We start from the raw sequence: 16,267 nt of genomic DNA, 5'->3' as shown, positions 1-16,267 counted from the left end.
TCCATAAATAGCAATAAGCCCTCATCATGCACACATAAGACAGTTACCTTTCCATAGTGAGACATCTACTTAAACGTGTGGGAAAGCAAGAAGGGTGGTTTTAAAGGCTTCTCTATATTGTTATTGGCGCCCCTCTCAAGACCAATTTTAGAGTGATTGCGGAGGAAATGGACACCAATAGCACTTTAGAGCCCCACCTTTAAAATTATCCAAGCAAGAAACGTGGTAGGAATTCAACATTACGAAGGCCTTAGCTAACTTGACTTATAATATTGTTGAAACAATAAAATTAAAATTACGTTCTTTTCAGCATACTCACACATATTCACTCGATTAAAGTGGACTTACGAACTAAATTGACATTTAGTTATGATGTAAATCTATACTAGTATATATTAAAGACAAGTTACATTACAAAGTTTTGAATTAACTCATTTTCAATTATGCGTAAATTTCAAGAGATAGGTATGAGAAGGTTAGGAAAGTCGAAAACTTGTTTCACAAAAAAAGTTTAACAATCCAATAGATTTCAGAGGGTATTGTCTGTCGTATGATTAATGATAATAAGATAAATACCATGTCTTGACTAATTTGTCCACAGTCCAGATGAAGATGTGACAGGGAACTGAAAAATAACGAAGCTTTTAGACCATATGATGAACCCCAAGAAGGATTCATTTTTATAAACGGAAATGATAGGGAACTAAAAAGTATCGGTAGGAGATAATCCTATAACCCAATAACTTGCCTGTCGGTTAAAGCCCAAAGGCGCTCTGAGACACCCCCAATATCTCTCGCCTATCTGGCCCGACGACAAGGCAGCCGCTGGAACTTGAAGTTCGACGCAAATGCAGCCCATGGGACAGATGAAGCTTGAAACGGGTTTACGTTTTAACTATATGAAGTAATATCTCCTTTGACTTGAACAAAAATATATAGTATTTGATTTGAATGCATAAAAGAAAAAAAGTCAATACGGACATTTTCAGGTTAAAAATGAATTCTATGTTGTAGATCACACATCCTAAAAATGTATTAATTATTCATTATGACTTGTTTGTAACAGTTGGATACTAATGTTGGCCCAAATTTTGTGGACGCTTCCACATGGTTGGCCAGCCTATTTAATAGTGATTTGTTTTTTCTAATGGATCAATAAGTGACTTTATTTACTTGTTCATGACTAGAGTTTAGCTTCTTTCATCGACAAAAAGAACTAGAGTTTAGGATTAATTGCCTTTTTTTCTTTTCTTTTCTTTTGTAGTTGTTGGGGAGTGTGGACTTGTGGGCAAATCTTTGAAAAGTTATAACATGTTATGTTTTGTGGCGAACAAATAAAAAAGTGTCCAACCACAACCATGTAAGATATAGTATTAGATATGTTATTCTACAATAGAGACTGAGCTAGGACTTTTTGTGAGGAGAGGAAACCATTCAAATTAGAGCAATTCTATTCAAATGTATCCATTTATGGTAAATTGACAACACAAGTTAAGATCATTCGAATTCAAGTCATTGTTGTGTAAGAATTCAACATACTTGTGTTTTATGTTGGAATATATTGCTAATAATTTGAAATGGAAAACCAGAAAAATATAATGTTGTACACGAAACTTCAAAGCTCGATTATATCGATTCTTTTAGACAGAAATTCGCCCCCTTCTGGTAAAACCACGAGTACACAACGGGTATGGAATTTTGCCTTCAGGATACGATGAAGTCTTAACAACTATCTTGGTTCAAAGTATGCACGTCTTGACCAAAATCTTGAACACTCTAGATATAACTGATAATGCCAAATGACTTGTTAATATAAAACCCAAACAATCTTCTCTGTTAGTAACAAAAGAAAAAGAAAAAGAAAAGCCAGAGAGAGAGAAATTCGTTGGATGTGTTTTCTGTATATGGAGGGTTGATGCCACTTATAAATTTATAGTGAACCAAAAGATTCATATGCATGGGATGTAACCATTTCAATGGGTATTATGCCCATTCATGAAGCCTTACTGTGTGGCGGTGGAAGCCAGGAAATGGTGCATCCCTTCATTTCCCATGCATCCCCTTCCCTCCATCTTTTCAATTTTAAATAAAATCATCCAACATTTTATTCCATGTCCTTATCTTCACCACTACCACTTTCAAACACCTCCGACCGCCACTACTGCCAAATTTGTCCCTCCCCCTCCTCAAACTTCTTCTCTGTTCACGGTTGAAAGAAAACTCGAGCAAAGTTCCCTTTGTTTAGAGAACGAGAGTCAATCCCTTCGCAAAGACATAGAGAGAGATAGAGATGAGGAAAAAAAAGAGAGTGGACAGAGAGATAGAGAGAAGTGCTGGTGGTCGGGTTGGTTGTGCTCGAAATTGATAGTTGTGATGGAAATGAATGGTGGTGGTGGTGGTGGTGGTAGGAGGTAAGGACGGTGAATATGAAGATTGTCGTTTTTTTACTCAAAATTAATTGTCATTTACATCAACTACGATCAAATGTGAATCACCAAAGTCAATCTAATATTGTTTTAACAAAAAAAAAGTCAACTAATATTGTATTCTTCTAAGCACCCGACTTAAGAAACATCATTAACACCTATTAACTAACATCAAATAATTCCAAACAATAAACTGCAGTTTAGGAGACTGAGTCGACAACTTTTAAAATCTAAGAGAAGGACATGAGTAAAGGCCCATAATGAACAAAAACATAGTACGTATTGTTTTTAAGAAGATTTTTTTGAGTCATTACATCCAGGGGCGGAACCAGGATTTTTAGCTAGCCGGGGCAAGCCTAATTACGATGTATTAAAGAAGAAAGATAAAAGAAAATTAGTTTAGGGTCTATTGTAGAATCTGGTAAAATTTGGAGCTCTTTTTTGTAAGTTACTCATATTACGAGGACAAAACGAGAATTAGTGCTAAAAAGGGGTAGTCTTAAAGATGCTCCCAGAAAACTGCAAAGGCACCTGTTTCCCTCACAAACTTTGAGTCAATAGAGGCGCTTTTCGTAGTTATAGGGAGTGTCTTTAACACTTCCCAAAGAAAAGCCAAAAAACGAATCCCTTGCAGGTAAGGGGAGTCGAACTCCTGACGTCCAGATCACATGGCAAAGCTCTTACCAGTGAGCTATTGGCCCACATCTGTTCCGTCTTTGTAAGAAATTTATAAATCCCAGCCTGGGCCACTGCCTAGGCTGGTCTTCACATAGGTCCGCCACTGATTACATCATCATATTACATTGACACATCATGAGAATACAACATGAACTGCATAAGTCTACATACCGTCATTTAGTCCTATAATAGGTCGTCATCATATTACATTGACAATCTAAACTATCTTTACTTTTTTTGTTCCGTAGTACAAACAATACAATACAACTGGGAGAGCCTAAACTATCACAAAAAAAAAACAACCTTTTACTTTTTAGCCTTTAATGGCAAGGTACTCAATCGATTGAAATATGATATTTGACCCGAACATGAAAAATCATAGAGTGAAGATAAGGTAGAGTATAAATTGAACATGTTATGTCAATCATTAAACCATTTTGAAGCTTAATTAATTTTGGGGGCTTGTAGCAATTAGCATGGGTGGTATATGGGTAGGAGGAGAGAGGGGAAAGAAGAAAAAGGGTGGAAATATGGGTGTGCATACATACATAAAAAGTAGAGGACGTCGTCAGTTTATCTCTCTCTATCTATCCTTGGTCGAGGAGGAGACACAGTTCCCGATACAAACCCTCGATCCACCCCCCCACACACCACCCTTTGTTCCTTCTCCTCTTTGGCCTTGCTTGTTGTATACAAATAAAAAAAAGTAGAGAGAGAAAGATAATCAATCCAGACAGACAGACAGATTTATAGAGAGAGAGAGATGAAGAAGCGTGTCTGAGTTGAGAGGAAAAGTAGGGATCCCTTATTGAAACTGGCATTAACCTAAGAAGAAGAAGAAGATGAAGAAGAAGGAGATGAAATAGTCATTCAATAATATTGAGTTTGTTCGTTTGTTATTCCCTCCTCTCTCTCTCTCTCTCTCTCTCTCTCTCTCTCTCTCTTCCGCCTCTTCTTCAGTTTTTTAATACTAAATCACAAATTCAACGACACAATCAGATTTTTCTCCAATTTCTCTACTACATTACTAGAATTAGAAGAGGAAGAAGAAAAAAGGAGCTTCAATTTCGCATTTCTAGATTTTCAAACAAAATCACTGATTTGAAGATTGTGAAGACACTTTGATAAAGGTTAGTAATTGGGTATCATTGTTTGTTAAAATCGAGCTTGTGATTTGTTTGTATTATTTGGATCATCTTCCCCTTTCCCTCATTGTTAAGGAGTATCGTTTCACTCTTTCAAGATCGGATGTCTTTTATCTTGATCTGTGTTTTTTCTACTGTCTTGTTTGAATATCCGATTTTGTTTATTTCTGTTGAATTGGGGGTTTGGGTTTGATCTGGGTAGAGAATAGAGAAAGTCAAACTAAAAATCCTCAAAAAGTTCAAATCTTTTTCATTCTTTTTTCTACTCCCCTTAGAAAAGGTGCAAACTTTCAGAATTCTATTAGATAGAAATGGTTGAGCCATTTTTGTTGTGGCTATGGAATTATAGAAATTATTTACCTTAAATTTGAATGATTAGCTGATACAATCAAGCATTTAACATTCAGTGTGCAAATGTTCAGACATGAAACTGGAGGCATTAAACAATTATTGAAATGAATGCTCTATAATGTTTCTTAATCGTGTTAACTATCAGACTATTTGGCACTTATTAATGAAAATCTTAACTATAACATGATTTTGATTTACCCTTCCTTTCATCTGAAGGACAAGTTTGATTTGTGATTTTGATCAAACATTATTGTTTCCTCCTAATATAAGTGATGTGATTTTGGAGAATTTTTGATCTCTGTGCCTTCTCTTTTCGTTCTTCTTTGTGTATAAAGAAAGGTAGAATATTGATGTTGGTAGAATGATAGGTGGACAAAGAAACTTAAGTGCCTCTCAGTTTCAGACTTCCATTTGGAGCTTCCAAAGAGGTTGCTTCTTCTCGAATTCAAGTACCCATCTGCAAAGGAAATATAATTGTCTAACGCGGTTAAGTTACACCCAGTATGATTATAAAAGTTGGACCACATTAGTTGGGCCACCGTTATATTTTTCATGATGTTCACAGAGGAAAGCTACATATGTATCACAAAGTTTACTGTTATCATCATGTTAGTGTGTATGATAAAATTTACCGGTTGGAACCTTTTATGTCTTGCAACAAAATAGAGATACAATTCTGGGACTATCTTAGTTTTTTTTTTATAGGTATGAGGATGTTACTGTTTAATGTAAAATGTAGCTAAATGGGAATTGCACGTTAAAATGAATTAATTATTTTCTCAGAGCATGAATGTATGACTTGTTGAGCATGAAAACTGGAAGTTGTTAAGTGGTGTATATTTGTGTACCAGTCGAGAAGCTTTCCTGTGTCCGAGTTGCAGCTACTTCTTTCTTCTCTCTTTTTTGTTTCACGTCTGTGATCTTTAAACTTCAAAATAAACTAATTATTCAAATTCAAGGATTTCATTATTTACTATCTTTAGGTAACTGCTTGACTTGACACGTAGATCCATAACCCTTCTTGTAAAACTTCGATCGGAGTTACTAACTTGTGATTGTTATTCTCAGAAAATGGGCGAGACAGAATTTTTCACCGAGTATGGTGAGGCAAGTAGGTACCAAATTCTAGAGGTTGTTGGAAAAGGAAGTTATGGTGTTGTTGCATCTGCAGTTGACTCCCACACTGGCGAGAGAGTAGCAATTAAGAAGATAAATGATGTTTTTGAGCATGTTTCTGATGCTACACGTATTCTAAGAGAGATTAAACTCCTTAGGTTGCTACGCCATCCAGATGTTGTAGAAATAAAGCACATAATGCTTCCTCCATCTAGAAGAGAATTTAAAGATATATATGTTGTTTTTGAATTGATGGAATCTGATCTTCATCAAGTAATTAAAGCTAATGATGATCTTACTCCTGAACATTACCAATTTTTCTTATACCAGCTTCTCCGATCCTTAAAATATATACATTCAGGTAACTGTTTGAAGTCAATTAACTTTTATTTTCTTATTTTGATGCTTTTGTATCCTCACATTTACCCCATGAATTGCAGCCAACGTGTTCCATCGAGATTTAAAGCCAAAAAACATTCTTGCTAATGCGGATTGCAAATTGAAGATTTGTGACTTTGGTCTTGCTCGTGTATCATTTAATGATGCTCCATCAGCTATTTTCTGGACTGTATGTGGTTAATTCATGCCACTCGTGACATATTCTGCATTTTGTTGACAATTTTTGGTCATAATGACTTTTATTGATATCATATTGATGCTTTTATCAACCTTACCGATTCTTATTTTTTCAATTGAATATTCATGCAATTTCCTGCATGATATATGATGATTATCTGTGTTTACTTTCTTTTGCGAAGGATTATGTGGCCACCAGATGGTATCGTGCTCCTGAACTCTGCGGCTCCTTTTTCTCAAAAGTAAGCTGATTGATATCTTAATATCAACATAGTTTAACGTTCTTGTTTTTTAAACTGTAGTTTTAAGCTTTAGGTGCATCAATCCTGATAACATTTGTTGACATTTCTTCGCTTAACCTATAGATTATGATTCACATAGGTAACTGCAGAGCATCTAAAGCTTTTTTTTGTTGCAGTACACTCCTGCAATTGATATTTGGAGCATAGGATGCATTTTTGCAGAACTGCTTACAGGAAAGCCGTTGTTCCCTGGGAAAAATGTGGTGCATCAATTAGATCTGATGACTGATTTGCTTGGCACTCCGTCTGCCGAATCCATTGCAAGGGTTCGTTATATCGTCCAATTATTAATTGGCTACTCCTAGTTTTTGTCATTCTTACTGAAACTTTTCTGTCGTTTACTGCCCCCACATTTATGTGGTCTACGATACAACTCAGAAATGTGGTCCATTTTCAGAATTAGAGGAATCATAGATTCATCAAAGTGAAACTTAACAGTTTAGGCGCATTACTTGCTGTTAGTCCATGAACAGCAAACTACTAAATTGTAAGGAACTGCGTCCTGATGCAGTTATCATCTCGTGCCTTGCAATAGAAAAATAACTTCTATTAACGACGAGAAAAAGAAGAGTTCGAGAGAGAGGGAAGAAGCTGTAGATTAATCAAAAAGTCGACGTTAATTTTTCATATTGTAATTTTTTTTGCTGCGTCTTGAGCTGGTTCTTTGAGGGACCAGAAACATGAGTGACCCAAGGTGGGCGCCTTCTAAGCGTCAGGACATAGCCGCCCCTATAGACTTCAAAGTATCTAAATTTCTTCTGTATTACATTTATTATGACTTTTGTTCTGGTACCATGTGTTAAATTTTTTTGATATCTACAGATTCGGAATGAAAAGGCTAGAAGATATTTAAGTGGGATGTGGAAGAAACCTCCTGTTCCTTTCAGACAGAAGTTTCCTAATGTTGATCCATTGGCTCTCAGTTTGCTTGAGCGACTGCTCGCTTTTGATCCAAAAGACCGCCCAACAGCTGAAGAGGTCGACTTCTTATTTATTTTGATAAGTTTCGGGTCAGATCTTTTAAACGTAGATATTTCAATTTGCACATTGATTTTATTAATATGATGGACAATCTTAAGATTTGATTACGAGCTCCAAAAGCCCGTGCTAATCACGGGCAATGTATATTATTTTATTGATTTCATGTATAGAACTTCTTACTTCAATTTTTCTTTCTTTTTCAGTGCCCTGATATCGATCGTGCTCATATATGCAGGCACTAGCCGATCCATATTTCCGTGGTTTGGCAAATGTTGACCGTGAACCATCTACACAGGCCATCTCAAAGTTTGAGTTCGAGTTTGAAAGGAGGAAACTGGGAAAAGACGATGTGAGAGAGTTAATTTATCGAGAGGTATAGTGATTGAACATCTTGACATCAGTTCTTAACTGCATGTTACATTTCTTTCCATCTAAACAAATGGTTGTCTAATAGAATTTGTTTTCGAAGTAAACAGATATTGGAGTACCATCCACAGATGCTCCAGGAGTACCTTAACGGCGCAGATCAAACCAGCTTCATGTACCCAAGGTCTGTTACTTGATTGAATGATTTTATCATCGATCACGAGTTGTAATCTTCTTTTCTCAAATTCATCTACTCTAAAAAAGTTCAAGATTATTTGATTCAACTAACTAATTTTTTTTTTCTAACTTAGTGGAGTTGATCGATTTAAACGACAATTTGCTCATTTGGAGGAGCATTATGGTAAAAGTGGCGAGAGAAGCACTCCTCCACTCCAGAGACAACACGCTTCTTTGCCAAGGTAATTTCTTATATAAATATATGATGATCATATCCAGACATTTCTATACTTCGTTTTATCTAATTATCAAAATCTCGTGAACGTCGGCTTCAGGGACGGGAATGTCCTAGTATTGTTTTTATTTCTGTAGTGATCTAAATGGTACCGAGTAGAACATCCTCACAGAAAATCAGCCCTTTCCGTACATAGTGTCCACGGCAAAATTTCTCTAATGTGTTGTTTTTCGTGATCTATAGAGAGAGGGTTTGTGCACCTAAGGAGGAAGGCGAAACTCATAAAGACGGTTTTGAGAAGAGAACTGCAGCCTCCATTGTTCGCACGCAAAGCCCTCCAAAAGCAAACTCCAGTTTACGTAGCCTCCTAAAAAGTGAAAGCATCAGTGCTTCTCAATGTTTAGTTGTAAATAGGAAAAACGATCCTAAGGTAAATAATTATCATCAATTATTACTTTTTTACGATATTCCATTATGGAGTGACAGACCTAAAACTGAAATAATTCTTTGTTTCTTTTATGGTTTGAAACAGGCAGAACGAACGGCTGAGAAAAATGATAAGTTGGTTGATGGTCTAACACAGAAGGTGGCACAACTGTAAGCCAGAAAGTTAATTTATTTTAGTATTTCATCAGATCAGATAGCTTTAATGGGGGATTGGCCTGAATATTTTCCATTTAGGGTTATGAAAAATCTTTGACTAACATGTGTATTATTGTCATCAAACCTCCCACAAAAACTGAATGGTAAGAAACTTAATAGGGTTTCAGGTAGAGGGTATCAGCAGAAGGAATGTTGTTTGTATCAGCAGGTAAAAGAAAATGTATTTGTTATTTTTATCATCTCTAATTTTTCACATTATTAATTAGTACTCCCTATAGAAGAGAATTGAACAACTTGTACTTTTGGAGATTCTGAAAGATTTATCTTTCCATGCCTGTGTTATTCTTATTTCTTCACTCTAAACCATTGTGTGTGGATAATTAATTCCTCCCTATCTTGAGAATATTGAGACTCATTTTTGAATAAATATATAGAGAACTGAACAACTACTTGTTTATCGTTGTTTTCTTCGTTATTTTAAGTCTGTCTTTTGATGTGAGTTTTTTTAGCATGGACTCGGAGCCATTTTTGGGAATTTGAGTTTTTTCTCATTATGTGGATGTTTTTTAATGTCGGGTTTTTAGAAGAGTTCGAATTTATCCCTAGCACTTATTAGTAAGTGTTTTCTTCTCAACTATTGAACACAATTCCAAATATTTTTCTTTTATTTATTTATATTTTTTTTTCTAATTTTCGTACTCTTTTCGTTAATTATACCGAAGTCTAAAATCTCTAGAGTTTTGGTGTATAATTATATTTTATGTTTCTAATCAGTTCACTTGATTAAAAGAAAAGATAGTAGGTAAGCAAAACTATGGTGCTCATTAGTGGGCATGTTTTATAATTTCAACTTATTATGTATTGAGAAACAAGAGTGAATCAAATCTTAATTGGTATCAACATTAACAAAAAAAAAAACTCTAAAAATTTCTCTCTTCTTTTACAGCCTTGCAACTTTACAAAATCCTTATTCACTTTTCAGTTTTCATATTTGAGTCTGATTTGTCATATTCAGATGGTCCAAAATTCAACCTCATTTGTAAGAGATTCCATTTGTTGATTGGTCTTCACCCATCTCTCTTCTTTTTTCACAATTTAACCCTCCCCCCAAATACTATTAGCAAACTTCCAAAACTCAATTATTGTTGAGAGTCAATCCTGTGATGGATTCATCTTCCATCTTCATCTTCTTCCTCAGCCTTCTTTACTTCTGTCTTCCTTCAAGTTCCACCTCTCTCTTTCCTAAAGAAGCTCTTCCAACTAAATCTGGTTACCTTCCAATCAACTCAACTTCAAGTTCTAAAATTTTCTTTGCTTTTTATGAAGCCCAAGAACCAATTTCTTCCATTTCCGAAACACCCATCTTAGTCTGGCTTCAAGGTGGCCCGGGTTGCTCTTCGTTGATCGGGAACTTCTTCGAACAAGGCCCATGGCGAGTAACGTCTAGTTCTAATTTTAAGTCCAACCGAAGCTTGATTCTTAAACCAAATCCTGGTTCATGGAACAAAAAATTTGGATTAGTTTTCATTGATAATCCTATTGGAACTGGTTTTAGTATTGCTTCTACACCTGAAGAGATTCCAAGAGATCAAGAAACTGTTGCTAAACACCTCTTTTTTGCTCTAAAATCATTTATCTCATTAGACCAATCATCGAATTCTCGCCCCATTTATATAACCGGTGAGAGCTATGCCGGGAAGTATGTTCCTGCAATTGGGTACTATATCCTGCAACAAAATTCGATTTCTAAATCAAAACAAGTGAACTTAGAGGGAGTTGCAATTGGTAACGGGTTGACACATCCTGTAAGTCAAGTAGCTACTCATGCAATAACTGCGTATTATTCGGGTCTGATTAATGAAAAACAGAGAATTGAACTTGAAGAGCTTCAAGCTGATGCAGTTAAATTAACCCAGGAAGAGAAGTGGGGAGAAGCAACCGATGCCCGTAACAGAGTATTACATTTATTAGAGAAGTTCACAGGATTAGCTACACTTTATGACCTGAGAAGGAAAACACCTTATGAAACTGAGATGGTTTCTGAGTTTCTAAACAAGGGAGAGATAAAGAATGCTTTGGGGGTCGAAAGAATGATGGTTTGGGAGGAATGTAGTAAGACAGTAGGAAAAGCTTTACATGAAGATGTAATGAAGAGTGTGAAATTCATGGTTGAAGAACTTGTCAAGAAAACTAGGGTTTTGTTGTATCAAGGACAGTTTGATTTGAGGGATGGAGTTGTTTCAACTGAGGCTTGGATAAAAGAACTAGAATGGGAAGGACTTGAGATGTTTTTAATGGCAGAGAGAAAGGTCTGGAAAGTGAATGGAGAAGTTGCTGGTTATGTACAGAGATGGGGAAACTTGACTGAAGTTGTTGTTTCAGGAGCTGGCCATCTTGTTCCTGCTGATCAATCATTGACTTCTCAGGCGATGATAGAAGATTGGGTTTTGCAGAGAGGGCTCTCTGGTGAGAAAAAACACATTCCTCTCTGGAAGTTCAAAGGTTCTATTTGAGGTCTGTTTTTCTTTGACACGACGAAACTGAATTGTGGATTTTTGGTTTCTTTTTAATTATACGGACCCTCTATTGCTAAATAATATTGCAGAAAATAAACAGGATTGACTGCATTATGTTATCTAGTTTGTACCTTCCATTTTGGGAGCCACAATCTAATCCAAAGAAAGAAGGTTTCGTCCATTATTTGTTGAGCAGATTCAAAATCCTGTAACTACCTTCTGCCTGCCAAAAAAATAAGCGCTTCGGTAGTTGAATAAACAAGACTTTCATATCAAATCAATATATTTCAGAACAATATAAACTAGTATATGAGTAGGAATGATTTATATTGAAACCGAAAGACAAAAGTAAATGATGATTATAGTAGTAGATGTTGAAGTTATCGTATTAATACTGTGGTACAAAACTCATAATTTGCACATAGGGAAGGCAAAATATTAGTTAGATCTATTAACCATGACGATGAAACTCAGTTTTAGAGTTTGAGATAATTTATCCCATATTTTCACGTACCAATGTAAATTTGAAGCTCCTCTATTGCATCTCAGTGTTCCCTAAAACCTCAATCGGCATCGGTTAATCATTGGCCTTTTCTACATGATTCAGTTACATGGTTGCTACAGGAACCCCAGAATCTCTGCTTTTTATACTCTCAGAACAACTGGTAGTAGAGTCCTCACTCCTCACAGATTCTCTGTCATCGTTGCTGTATGCTTCTAGAAGCATTACAAAATCAACAATTCATCTCAATCGGTCTAGAAAACCAGATAAAAAAGCTTTAGGTTTCAACTTATCTTCCTCACTTATCCTAAGATTACCAAAACTCTCCTGGGTTCCCAGTACCACCTTGCACAAGCAAACGCAATGATTGACAGTTTTATCTAACAAAAGATCGCCACTTCACTCTCACCAGTAATCCCCACAAGAACATGAGCCATTACTGAAATGGTGAAAACGGTTAGAGTCTCTTAAGAGAATCAACCTTCCAGTGATCTTTGATATATGTTTTATAGCAATATGGCAATCCTCACAAACCCTTAAATTCTTTATCACTCTTATTGGTCTTCCTGGAGGCACAGTCAATATTCCAAATGCAACAGCTAACTTTTCACTGTGATATTTAAGCATATGCTCCTTCTCTTCCTCTTCAACGTCATGTAAAACCATCTTTGTCACGGAAATAAATCCTTCCTTCTTTAATCGCAGATCCAACTCCTCTAGGAAAGCATAAATTCTTTCCTTCTCAGGATGAACAGAGTCCCCAACTGAGAAAGTATGGACTTTGTTTTGGACCTCAATCCAACTATATCCAGGAACTTTTTGTACACCTTTCTCTTTCATAAGCACTCTCATTTTTCCAACATCACCCCATCGACCCGAAGATGCATACAAGTTGGATAAAAGAACATACATTCCGGAATTTTCTGGTTCCATCTCAAATAGCTTCTCAGCTGCCTCCTCTCCTAATTTTGTGTTTCCATGAATCCTACTTGCTCCAAGAAGGGCACCCCAGGTTGCTGCATCGGGTTCAAAGGGCATGTTTTTCATTAGAGATTCAGCATCATCTAACCGCCCTGCTCGTCCCAGTAGATCAATCATGCAAGTATAGTGTTCAGCCTTAGCCTTTATGCCGTACATCTTATCCATCGAGTGAAAGTATTCTGTGCCTTTATCGACTAATCCAGCATGACTACAAGCAGATAGAACTCCAACCTGGATAAATAAGAACACAAAAGCATGATGGTCAGATAAGCTTAGGTTGACAAACAACTGGCTTACAGAATCTACTATTAGAGCGATGAAGCTAGATAATGCTTTTAATTCAATTCAAAGTAAATAACTTTTGTACTAGAAAAGAGAAATATTGCAATGTAAAAGATGATCATTTAACACAAGGCCAAAATATAAAACAAAGGGAATCTTTTTTATGGATGTCCATTATGGTCGGCGGAGTACATCCTGCTATACGTATAGCAAGACAATTTTCCTGTCCTTACGATTTTTGGTACTTTTTAGGTCAATTCCTTGTTTATCCACACTTCAAATTATTGCCCATTTAGGGACCCAGAGATGGAAGATAATATGTCTCCGCTAATGCCTCTTAACTAGTATGATAATAGAAAACAGAAGGACAAAATTACCATGGTTACATCATCTGGTCTGATACTCTTCATCTGCATTGATTCAAAAAATTTCAGTGCCTCCTTTCCGAACCCATGTCTAGCATAACCTGCAATCATAGTGTTCCAAGAAACAACATCTTTCTCCATCCCCATAAATACCTCATAAGCTTCTTCTATGCTCCCACACTTACAATACATAGCAAGAAGTGCATTACCCACATAACAACCCATTTCATATCCAGCCTTAACAAGTCTCCCATGTACTTGCTTCCCAAACTCCAAAGCCGCAATATCTGCACAAGTGCTAAGTGCACATGTAAACGTAGACCTATTCATCCTTTCTCCGTCTCTCTTCATCTCTATAAAAAGATTCAGAGCCTCTTCACTTCCACCACTCTGAGCATACCCAGCAATAATAGCAGCCCAAGAAATTGAATCACGACGAGGCATCTCATTAAACAAACCCCGAGCACGATCTATCTCTCCATTTTGAGCGTAGCCAGTAATCATTGTATTCCAAGAACTAATATTTTTACAAGGCATTGCCTCAAATAATTCTCTAGCCACATCCATCTGCTTACTCTGTGAGTACCCCGCTATCATTGCATTCCAAGATACAGAATTCTTTTCGGGCATTTCCTCGAAAAATCTCCTAGCTTCCATTAACATACCATTCTGAATATACCCAGACACCATTGCTGTCCAGGTAAAGACATCCCGAATTGGGGACTCTTCAAATAGTTTCTGAGCTTTCAACATTTCTCCGTTTTGAGCATAACCAGAAATCATAGTATTCCAAGAAACTTGATCTCTTTCTGGCATTCTATCAAAAAGTTCCCTAGCATCAACTAATCTCTTCCTCCTTAAAAAACCAGCCATCATCGAATTCCACGAAACAGTCTCCCAGTCAAATTTCGACTTGAAAAGCTTATAAGCATCATCAATTCGCCCATTTTGAATATACGCAGCGAGTACTCCATTCCACGATATAGAATTCTTGTTCGGCATTCGATCAAATATATCCCTTGCTTCATCCACATACCCATTTTGAGCATAACCAGACAACATAGTATTCCAAGAAACAACATCTCTTTGAGTCATTTCATCAAACAAAGATCTAGCTAAACTTAATCTTCTATTCCTAACATACCCACTAAGCATTACATTCCAAGAAACAAGATCTCTTGTTGGCATTTTATCAAACATTTGACGAGCAAGATCAAATTTATCATTAATCAAATACCCAGAGATCATAGCGTTCCAAGAAACAGATGTTCTACGCGGCATGTCGTTGAAAACACGACGGGCAGAATCAAGTTGACCATTACGCATATGGTCACTAATTTCCATGTTTAACTTAACAACTTCATCATCTCTAACAAAGGGTGGTGAATTTGGGTAGTTTTTGTTTGGTTTGATTTTAAATGGAGATGATTTTGGATTCCTCCTGTCGAGCTTATTTCTGGGTAGAAGAGATGTTTCATTTGGTAGTAAGCGTAAGGAGGTGGTGGTGTGTATGAGCCTGAATCGATTACTGAAGTTGCTTCTCATTGCTTTTTCATGCAAAATTATTCAGTTTTTTGGGCTCAAAGGTCTTACTCTTTCACTCTTTGACCATTATGGAAAATTGAAAGGGTTATTTCCCCAATGCCCCTTAGCTTATGACCGGATTCCCTTGTAGCCCCCTATTTTACTGGAAATACCCAAATGACTCCCTTTTCTACTTTTCCGTCCACAAGCTGTTGATGTTATCATTTTCATTCACATTTTGCCCTTTTGTGTTGTATTCATTGTTACTTGGCATACCCAAATGACTCCCTTTTGTTAATCATCATCATCATCATCATCAAAATCTTTACTTTATCGTCTTAATGACCATATTCATCTCCAAAGCATCATCAACATATCTATCAGAGCTTCTTCCAATCTACATGATATATCAAACCAAGTTAAGAATATAAATTCAAAAGAAATAATAAAAGTTTATTTTGATGGTACCTTTAAAGAACAAGAGACGTCTGTTGGAGTGATCATCAGAGATCTTTCTGGGAACATAGTGTTTCAAGAGGGACGAATCATCCAACCCAAATCGTCACTTGACAGTGAGGCGAGAGCTCTACTTTTTGCTATCCAGACGACGCTACATTTAGGTTTCAATCAAGTACTTATAAGAGGAGACTGTTCTACCCTAATTACAGTTGTATTGGTCGATGAGGATGTGATTTCTTATAGAATCGGATCAACGGTTATTACCATTCAGCAACACCTGGAACTATTCAACACCTATTTGCTACAACATGTGCCACGTAACAGGAACTACCTTGCGCATAACGTGGTTAAATCAGTTTTAAATATTTGATTTCCTATTGGTCTCACCCAGGCTTGTTGGGTGTTTCTCCTTTTCCCCTGTTTACTTCATTGTAATGCTACTTTGCCTATTGGGCCTTAATGAAGTAACTTTTCCAAAAAAAAACTTATTAATGGTATAATTATGACCATCAAAATTATCATCATCAAAATCTTCGTCATCAAAAGCATTATCATCAAAATCGTCTTCGTCGTCAAAATCTTCCCATTTTTTCTCTTTCTCTCAAAAGTTCTCATATCTCTTTATATAGTACCTCAATTCAACAATGGGGTTCCAGCTAATCATTATATATTTGAAATTCTA

General features: G+C 36.4%; 3 protein-coding genes across 4 annotated transcripts; 2 read left to right on the top strand and 1 right to left on the bottom strand.

Moving 5' to 3' along the window:
• Positions 1-3,328: 3,328 nt before the first annotated feature.
• LOC147563539 (mitogen-activated protein kinase 9-like) lies at positions 3,329-9,291 on the top strand. Its single transcript, XM_086638671.1, has 11 exons — positions 3,329-4,234; positions 5,669-6,077; positions 6,157-6,284; positions 6,475-6,534; positions 6,711-6,860; positions 7,417-7,572; positions 7,811-7,948; positions 8,052-8,125; positions 8,253-8,360; positions 8,597-8,783; positions 8,886-9,291. The coding sequence occupies exons 2-11, from the start codon at positions 5,672-5,674 to the stop codon at positions 8,952-8,954; spliced, it is 1,476 nt and encodes a 491-aa protein (XP_086494797.1). The 5' UTR covers positions 3,329-4,234; positions 5,669-5,671; the 3' UTR covers positions 8,955-9,291.
• A 501-nt stretch (positions 9,292-9,792) lies between these two features.
• LOC147563537 (Tetratricopeptide repeat (TPR)-like superfamily protein) lies at positions 9,793-15,730 on the bottom strand. 2 transcript variants are annotated; one of them, XM_086638670.1, is made up of 6 exons: positions 15,595-15,730; positions 13,615-15,523; positions 11,987-13,186; positions 11,604-11,695; positions 10,526-10,683; positions 9,793-10,447 (listed from the first exon to the last, which is right to left on the bottom strand). In XM_086638670.1, exons 2-3 carry the CDS (start codon positions 15,145-15,147, stop codon positions 12,380-12,382), a joined length of 2,340 nt encoding a protein of 779 aa, XP_086494796.1. In that variant the 5' UTR covers positions 15,148-15,523; positions 15,595-15,730; the 3' UTR covers positions 9,793-10,447; positions 10,526-10,683; positions 11,604-11,695; positions 11,987-12,379. The 2 variants fall into 2 exon arrangements, with proteins under 2 accessions (XP_086494796.1, XP_086494795.1); XM_086638669.1 differs by having other exon boundaries at positions 9,793-10,683.
• SCPL50 (serine carboxypeptidase-like 50) lies at positions 10,120-11,653 on the top strand. The gene has a single exon (XM_086638673.1). The coding sequence runs from the start codon at positions 10,120-10,122 to the stop codon at positions 11,467-11,469; it is 1,350 nt and encodes a 449-aa protein (XP_086494799.1). The 3' UTR covers positions 11,470-11,653.
• Positions 15,731-16,267: the final 537 nt, after the last annotated feature.

This window comes from Eschscholzia californica, unplaced genomic scaffold (genome assembly GCF_041429995.1).
Source record: "Eschscholzia californica isolate CP2 unplaced genomic scaffold, dmEscCali1.0.p SCAF_1, whole genome shotgun sequence".
In the NCBI taxonomy this organism is placed as follows: Eukaryota; Viridiplantae; Streptophyta; class Magnoliopsida; order Ranunculales; family Papaveraceae; genus Eschscholzia; species Eschscholzia californica.
Note: the sequence above shows the minus strand (reverse complement) of the source record. Positions and strands in the feature narration are given on the sequence as shown.